This window comes from Triticum dicoccoides, chromosome 5B (assembly GCF_002162155.2).
Source record: "Triticum dicoccoides isolate Atlit2015 ecotype Zavitan chromosome 5B, WEW_v2.0, whole genome shotgun sequence".
Lineage (NCBI taxonomy): Eukaryota > Viridiplantae > Streptophyta > Magnoliopsida > Poales > Poaceae > Triticum > Triticum dicoccoides.
Genome location: NC_041389.1, coordinates 558,139,727 through 558,148,890, shown reverse-complemented (window position 1 = coordinate 558,148,890; position 9,164 = coordinate 558,139,727). Strand labels below are relative to the sequence as shown.

General features: G+C 47.4%; 1 protein-coding gene across 1 annotated transcript; it reads left to right on the top strand.

The window, feature by feature from the left end:
• Positions 1-3,387: 3,387 nt before the first annotated feature.
• LOC119306140 lies at positions 3,388-8,805 on the top strand. Its single transcript, XM_037582451.1, has 4 exons — positions 3,388-3,504; positions 3,680-6,333; positions 6,567-6,711; positions 7,012-8,805. Exons 2-3 carry the CDS (start codon positions 3,856-3,858, stop codon positions 6,672-6,674), a joined length of 2,586 nt encoding a protein of 861 aa, XP_037438348.1. The 5' UTR covers positions 3,388-3,504; positions 3,680-3,855; the 3' UTR covers positions 6,675-6,711; positions 7,012-8,805.
• The last annotated feature ends 359 nt before the right edge of the window (positions 8,806-9,164 follow it).

Sequence of the window (9,164 nt, the reverse complement as noted above, 5' to 3'; positions counted from 1 at the left end):
AAGTCCTTAAGTTGGTCTCTGCGCCCCCTAGCGCAGAAACCTCTAATGTTCCAGAATAATGCCTTCATTTATATGACAAGTTTTTGATACGGAGGCTCGACCTGCTCGGGGCCATGCAGGATTTTGAGCGCTTACCTACCCCGCGTTTAGGAGCCATCGAGGGAGCATGACTCCTGTCATCTCCCCTCACATCCCCACCAGCCACAACCAGTGGGGCACCCAAGCCCACCCTAGCCTCCTTGGCTTTCGCAATATCCGCCTGGGCGATTTCATTCGCCCTAATAATACCAAGAAGAGATGAAGGAGAACCCAAACTAGAGTCAAAACAGATACCCACGTCGTTTAAAATATCTAGCAAGTGATCATCAGATTGAGAAGGGAGAACTAAGCGAACAGGAGAGGAAATTGTGGGGAGGGGGGAGGGAGGAGGGGACGAACCTGAAGGGGGCAGATCCCGAGCAGCCGCACGACGGGCAGCCCGATCGACCACCCGCTCACCACTATTGGAAAGACGACCACTCTTGACAATTAATTTGCTAATATATGTCTACATAATATAAACCCAATTTATATTGAAAATACTTACTTATAATTGTGTTCAATGTTTTCAGTAAATATGGCATCTACCGGATACATAGTACATTGGTTATAACTAGATAATGAGCATATACTGAACCCACAGACACATGAAAGATACTTACAAAGGAGAAATTCCAACCAAGACGCTGGACTAAAAACCCTCACGAAAGCTATGGTTGAACTTATCATCGTTGCGTCACCCTAGATCTAGCTGGCGATGGACAACATCAGAACATCCGCCATGTGTGATAGAGATTGGCAATCCCAGTATGCACATCGATGGGGAAACCACTTCGACCTAGGCACACGGCCATGCGAACATTGCCACACCTGCCGACGACCTTGTCCATGGAGGCTTGGAAAGAAGGGCCCATTGAAGATGATACCCACAAAGCAACGCCATAGGACATCAACAAAAACCTACTCATCATCAAAAGACCGACAAAAGACAAAAACTCATAAGCTCCTTGGCAAAGCCAACCAAATGCCACTGATATCAAATTGCAACCATAGGACGTTTATCTTATTCTTGATATCTTGAATTGAGCCCATACAAATAATATTGAGGGTCGTGTTACATATCGACCGGTTTATGCCCTTGAAAGATCAACCTCCCAAACCGTAGGATGGATGCACACATAACCGTCACATCTTGCAACAAGCTCAGTGTTGTGCTCGTCTTTCTGAAACAATGACCTTGTTGCAATCTTCCTCTTTTTTTCTCTGATCTATGCAACGGAAGCCTTGTTGCAAAACTATCGAACTATTTTCTTTTCCCGAACCTGTCTTTTTTCTTCGATCTCTGTGACATAGGTGCTATTGCAGACACCTTTGCAACAGGACCCTTATGGCAAAAAAAAGCATATCCGCGCGGCCTGCAAACACGGCGGCACCATTGCAACAAGAGCCCCTATTGTTGGTGGATTGATCCCGTCTGGATAGATATGGGGAGCATAGGAGTACAAGAGCACGATGTTGGGTGCGGGGCATTGTCGGCCATGACCGAAAGCTTCCTCCCGCCTGGAGGAGGATGGCAGGGCGCGCTAGAACCCTTGAGCTCCTCGTCGGGTTGTCGATAGTGCCATGGATGGAAGGATAGGAAGGAGACAGAGGCGAGGTTGTGGTGGTGATGAGAAGGTGCTGACGGGAGCCATGCCGTAGGTTGCCAGATCTGGTGAGGAAGATGGAGGTGCGACGCTTCACGCAGACGGGGACCTCTGTTTTTTCGTCGCCGTCGGCGCACAACAAAACCTTTAGTTGCTCAACATGGTTTGAGTTAAAGAAAAGCTAACCTATGAATAGAATTGTTAGGGGTCCTTTGATCAAAAGAAGATCCAACAGACAAGGAGGCGGTCGACGCGCGCCAGAAGACTAGTCGGTTGAACAGAAAAGTTTTCGATAATTTTATGTTTCTATGAATTGCACTCTAGGGTTTATTTTTCCGCGATTGCAATAAAAAAGGATTTATTTTGGACGCTGATAAGTGCCACACGTGTGGGCGTTAAGGGGTCTGCCCACATATTTTGTGTGGTGTATAAGAGGAACAGCCCACACACCTATGTGTGGGCAAAACAAGTAATGCCCACACATTTTATTTTCTTCCTCCCGATCCCTCTCACACGCGTGCGTGTGGGCGAAATAGATAATGCCCACACGCCCCGTACGTCAGGCCTCCTACCTCATGGTCCGGCACGCCCCGCGTGCCAGTCACCGCGCGTCTCGCAGTTGCCATGTTCCAGACCCTCGTCCATGTGTCATTTAACTGCAGTTGCCATGTCGCTGAACTTCTGTTGCCATGTCGGACAACTACAATTGCCATGGTTGCTCAACTGCAGTTGCCATGTATGGTCTGGTCTACTGCAGTTGCTATGATTTCAAAACTTTAGGAGTTATCACCCACTAACACTAGGCAGTTGCCATGTAGCACTACAAAAAGGCATGTCAAAAAAACATGTTCGGGTAAAAGAGAGAGTTGCCATGTGTTCACAAGCACGCTAGGGCAGTTGCCATGTAAAAGAAAGAGTTGTCATCTGCTTACGTGCATGCTAGGTCAGTTGCCATGTACCATGCAAAAAATACATGGCAACTCGGGTAAAAGAAAGTTGACATCTGCTTACAAGCAAAGCTAGGGCAGTTGCCATGTACTCTGCAGAAACACATGGCAACTGCCAGCTTAGGGTGTGGGCGAGGAGACGGGCTTGTGGGTGAAGTGATAAACGCCCATACACCAGCCCCCTTTGCGTGCGTGAAAACTGGTGTGTGGGCGAATTGCTAAACGCCCACACACGCCCCCCGTGTGGTAAAAAAGGACATGTGGGCGACCGGATGAATACCCACACACCAGCTTAGTCTTACGTAACGTGGCACACAAAAACTGCTAAAACGCGTCAAGATTCGTGTAGAATTGGTTGGATGAGGATCCATGCGTGTGGGCGAGTTGCCAGACGCCCACACGTGTGTGCGTTAGTGTTTCTGTTTATTTTTCCTACCGCAAAGGAAAATGATTTATTTTCCTAATAAGAATTTTTTTTAAACTAAAATTACTATTTTTTCTCTCTCCGACGGCCTCCTTTTCCGTCTTGTCCTACCCAAATCAGTTTTTTTTAAGAAAGATGCCCTAAATCACTGCTGTGAACCGGTGAGGCCGCCAGCCGCCGGACACCGGCTCCGTCGACCCCCACCGAAGGTAGCAAGCGGATGGGAGGAGCGGCAGTCACAGAGTCGGGACCCCTCTCTCTCCAGATCGGCGGAGAAGGAAGGCCGGATGGTGCGGAGCGGCGGCGGCGCCGGCGCGAAGGGCGGAGCAATAAGAGGCAGCGGCGGCTCGAGTAGCAGACCGCGGCAGCGGGGGACGGGCCAAGGAAACGGCGTGCGGCAACCAAGAGAGGGACGGCAGTTTGATTAGGGGATCTTCCTCCCTACCAGGTTCGTCGATTCGAGTTCATCCACCTGCTACTGCTAGTATATATTAACAATGTCATAGTATTGCTCCACCTTTCTGAAAACGAATTGAAATATGCATCTTTTTCAGCTCGATTAAGCTGGTTTGATCCAGCCAAAACGATGTTTGCTTTGAACCGGCTTGATTATAACAATGCAGGTCATCTACACCGGATTAACATATGAAAAGTCAGTAGGCAATAAGGAGACAATGCTGGAGTGGTTACTGCTAACCATGTGCATATATACACACTGGATCAACGTGCGAAATGAATCGGCGGCCTCTCACTTTGTGCTTGTGAGCGAGCGAGGGAGAGCCAGACACAGTCGTCAGTCATGGTTATATCAGGTGCTGTGGAATGGTGGGAGCAGTGGCATCTGCGCATCCTCGTCCTCAGCAGCCTCTTCTTCCAGTACCTCCTGCTCTGCTCTTCTCCCTTGCGTAAGTTTGCTATTCCTTCCTGGTACAGATCCATCATATGGCTCGCATACCAAGGCAGCGATGCTGTAGCCATATACGCCCTGGCCACCCTCTTTAACCGCCAGAGGAGTCAGGATCAAGGTGGTGCTACTTCTGCAAACAACAGTAGCATCCTGGAGGTGGTGTGGGCACCCGTTCTCCTGATGCACCTCGGAGGGCAGGACCTCATAACCGCCTACAATATCGAAGACAATGAGCTGTGGACGCGGCACATCCTCACAGCTGTGTCCCAGGTCACTGTAGCTATCTATATGTTCTGCAAATCGTGGCCAGGAGGCGACAAGAGGTTGTTGCAGGCATCAATCTTGTTCTTCGTCCCTGGGATTCTCAAATGCATTGAGAAGCCCTGGGCTCTCAAGAGTGCTAGCATTAACAGCCTAGTAAGCTCTTCCGCTCATGCTCCGAGCAGAACTGCCACCAGAGAAGGCGAGATCAATTCGCTTGAAGACTACGTGCAAAAGGCAAGGGCTTTTGCCCAGACCGACCCTGGTTTCCAAGCACAAGAAGGTGATGCGGTGGACCATGGGGCTGACAATTATCTTTCTCAATCACAAGGAGAAGATATTGTGGTGGACCTTGAGGCCAACCATGGATCTCAAACACAGGGAGTGGCTGCCACGGTGGATCTTGAGCCCGATCATCATCCTCAGACCTCAAGGACATGGATAGGTCGCCTAAACCAAATAAAGGAAAAAATGGGATGCCACGTAAACCAAATAATGGAGAAAAGGAGAAGCCACCTAAACCAAAGAGAGCCAAGATTGAGAAGGCGAGATAATGACTATAATGGGGACCCTGAGACCTACAGGATATTTGTGGACCTTGCATCGCCGTATCCTGATCGGCTTGTGATCCTAAAATCCTTTTGGGTGCTTGATGGAAAACAAGCATACATTTTATTGCAGAATAGATTGTTCAGCATTTTCAATATTCTCTACACAAAATCAAAGATACTCGGCAGTTTTAAAGAAGAGGAAGACCCGAGCGGGTTGGAACTTCTTTCTCTGTACATACGGTTATCGGCTAGTTTATTGCCATGGGCAGCCATAGGCCTATTCCACAAGAGTCACAGAGAAGCTTATGATGATAATGATGTCAAGGTTACATATGCCTTGTTCTGCTGTACTGCAGTGCTAGAGTACTGTTCCTGTGCTTCCTTTGCCTTTGAGAAATTTACTTTTCTAAAGGTATTTCTCAATGCCATACTCAAAGTCAAAGATAGCCTCATAGGCCAATTTAATCTGGTAGGATTCTTTGCTCGTAACAGAAGGCACTCCAGGAAGATGTGCATCCTTAATTTCTTTAACTGCAAAGACTTTCTTGACCAAAATTGGTCCATGAAGCCCTGCAAGTTATCCTTTGCAATTCTAGATTTGGTTCTTAAGTATGTGAAGAAGGGGTGGGAAGATCAAATAAAAGATACTGACAGCTACTGGAAGTTCAACGATCGCAGGGGGCAATGGACTCTTCAGTCCAATAACTGCGACGAAGATCTCAGTTGCAGCTTAAGGAAGCCATTCGATGAGAGTGTTCTTCTCTGGCACATCGCAACGGATTTCTGCTTCTACTACATGGGCGCATCAGCAGATCACCAATGTGCCACTGCTCAGTGTATTCAAGATGCTTCCGGTGAGGATCATCGGTGTGCTGTTTGGTGTGAAAGATCTCCTCATCACAAAAGAGCCGTCCAGTGCAGAGAAATCTCCAACTACATGATGTACCTACTGTTTGTCAATCCCGAGATGCTACTACCAGGCACTAGGCGAAATCTGTTCACAGCTGCCAATTCTGAGCTAAAGAAGATCCTCAAGGATGACAATCCATCGCTCAAGAAAATTGTCAAGGGCGGCAAGCCTTCACTCATGGAGATCCTCAAGTGCAATAAACCATTCTGCAACTTCTTCACAGTCAAAAGGCCATCGCTCAAGGAAATCGAAAGAGGATTTACACAGAGAATAATCGCGAAGGTACAGCCCAGGGAAAACAGAGAACAAGTTGTTGAACATACGGACTTGCCACTGGATGCGGAGACAGATGCAACTACACAAGAAGGTTTTGTCCATGATGCATGGAATCTTGCCAATGGGCTGCTGCAAATGTGTGATGACAAGATGTGGGAGGTAATCGAAGGCGTGTGGGTGGAGATGCTCTGCTTCTCGGCTAGTAGGTGTCGAGGGTACCTACATGCCAAGAGTTTGGGCACTGGTGGGGAGCTGCTCACGTATATCTGTCTCCTGTTGTCGCACATGGGGATGGAGACCTTACCGGAGAGGTTGCAGAGGACGGAACTTTCAAGTGGAGGAAATGCCAGGGTCACTCCATTGACTTCCCAGGTTAGCACCGCCACTGGGAATCCATTGTTTGAGAAATGATGCTGTTATGAAGACAATTTCCACTCTGCATTTCATCTTTATTGCTTATTTTCTTATTGATGGAAGTTCTTTTGCTATTTGTTCATTGTGATATTCCGTCTATCGTCTCGTCGTGGTATTCTAGTGTTATTGTTCTTCAATGACGCCAGGTTTGGAGATATATTTTAACTATATGTGAATATGTGATCTACCAGGTACCTGCGAGCAAGGACCCACCACCCTTGAGACGTCGGAGGCCTCATGAAGCTGCTGCTGCTGGGGCATCTACCTCTCGACCTCAAGAAGTACAACCAGCTGAATGACCTGAGAAGTTATTATCTCCGTGTTGTTTTATACATGGTGAGAATCCTGTGTGTCTGTATTGCTACTCATCTGCCGTTCATATCCTTAGCTTTCCCCGGATTGTTTCATGCTTGTCTGTATTGTTCATTACCTATCTCCATCTGCTATACATGTAGATAGTGTCAAGTATTGTTTTATTACCTACCAGTCTGTTTGTGTGTTGTTAGAGCTGCAAAATTACAATGTCTGTACTCTGTAGTATAGTATGGATGCCAGATTACTCCATGGATGCCCGCCCCGTGTTGAATTCTGCAGCATGCTTGTTTGTCCTATTTTCTGACAATTGTTCTCTGCCAGTCTCCCAGGAGGTGAAGAGTATTTTGCAAGTCACTCAGGAGGTGTTTGATCCCAAGCATCTTGGACTACCTGTACCAGAGGGTAGAATGCATAAAGGGAAGTTTCAGACTTTTCAGTCTAGGCTAAGTAAGCGGTTAGTGGATTGGAGTGAACGCTATATGGCCTCATCTAGTAAGGAAATATTGATTAAATCTGCGGCCCAGGCTATTCCCACTTACGTATGTTATGAGTGTTTTCGAACTTCTGTATTCTGTGTGTGACAGCCTCACAAGAATGATGCGGCAATATTGGTGGGGAGTTGAGAATGAAAGAAGGAAAATGGCTTGGGTTTCTTGCGACAAGCTTGTCTTACCAAAACAAAAGGGTGGTCTTGATTTTAGAGATATGAGAGCATTCAATCAAGCATTGCTGGCTACACAGGCCTGGAGACTTATTGATCAACCGGATAGCCTTTGTGCAAGGCTGTTGCGAGCTAGGTATTACCATAATGGAAATCTTGGGGATACAGTTTTTTCAGGCAATGCATCCGCGGATTGGCGTGGTATTGAACACGGGCTGGAGTTATTGAAAAAAGGTATCACTTGGCGTGTTGGTAATGGAATTTCGATTCGGACTTGGTGGGACCCATGGATTCCAAGGGGTCCATCATTTCGTCCAGTTATGCCAAAACGTCATTGCAGACTCGATAAGAGTATCAGACTTCTTGGATATTCATGGTGTTTGGAGACTGGATTTATTGCAGCAACACTTTCTTCCTGCTGATGTTGTGGCCATTCGTAAAACCCGTACCTCACCACGGCAGCAGCAGGACTTCCTCACATGGCAACCAGATCCCAAAGGGCTGTTCAGTGTCCGTAGTGCGGACAAGCTAGTGATGGTACATCATGAGGAAGCTTTTACAGAAGGTGCGTCGAGCGGAAGTCCTAATGGCGAGAGGAAAATCTGGAATTTAATTTGGCATGCAGATGTTCCGCACAGGATGAGGTTGAATGCCTGGAAGGCTGCAGCTGGTGCGCTAGCTACCGTGCAATGCAAACGGGCTCGTCACCTGCAGTGCCGGGTTACATGTCCACTGTGTGGCATAGCTGACGAGGACACTTACATGTCCACTTGTAGCATGTGAGAATGCTTCAAAGTTGTGGGATGCTATGGGGGAGATTTGGCCAATACCCCCAAAGGAGCACCTGGATGCTATGGACTACCTCAATCCAATACGAGACGTGAAGCATCTGAGTACTGAACAAATAATTGAAGGCAAATATTCCGTCGCTGATTCCCTTCCGGCGACTGTTGTCCGACCGCGTCCACCTGATCCACCTTGGGTACCGCCACCTTCCGGTTGGCTGGCCCTGTCAGCGAATGGCTCTTTCTCGCCGGATGACAGTACAGCCGGTGCAGGCATGGTCATCAGGAAGTGTACAGGTGAAGTTATTCTTGCTGCATGCCGTTTGCTGTTCTTCTGCAATGATGCACTTGAAGCTGAGATACAGGCAATCCGGGAAGGGATGTCTCTAGTCCTCCAATGGTCTAATCTTCCGGTCATGGCGCAGTCAGACTCTATGGTAGCTCTTTCATCTTTGTCTAATGCTTCCCTGGCCAAGTCGCCTAATGGCCATCTGGTCGATGAAATCAAGTCGCTCCTTCTAGAGCGGGAGTTTATTCCGGTTAAGATAACTCGTTCTCAAAATAGGGTATCACATTGTCTAGCTAAATGCTCGTATGACGTAGTATCCCTTGTTGGTTACAACGAGCTCCTCCTATTATTCATGATCCTGTATTAGCTGACTGTAATCCTGTTGCTATGGAATAACTCAGTTTTACCCTCGCAAAAAAGAAAAAAACATGCTTGTTTGAAAGATATTGCTACCCTAAGACTCATGAATTGCGGTGTTGTTTATTTTCCTCAATCTCCATGATATTATAACTTGGTGTTGTTGAGCATGTGATCTACCAGATAGACCAGTTGAATAAAGTGTGAAACTATTGCTCTTTATTTACAACGTGGATATCCCGTGTGTCCGTATTGCCAGTCTGTTGTTCGACTCTGATTTGCAGCTGCGGTATTTTACAGAGCTTAATACACTAGAGCTGTTTGTAAGTACCGGTTCATCTCTACAATGGGCATGCCACCAGTACAATGGTTGCCCTAAGCC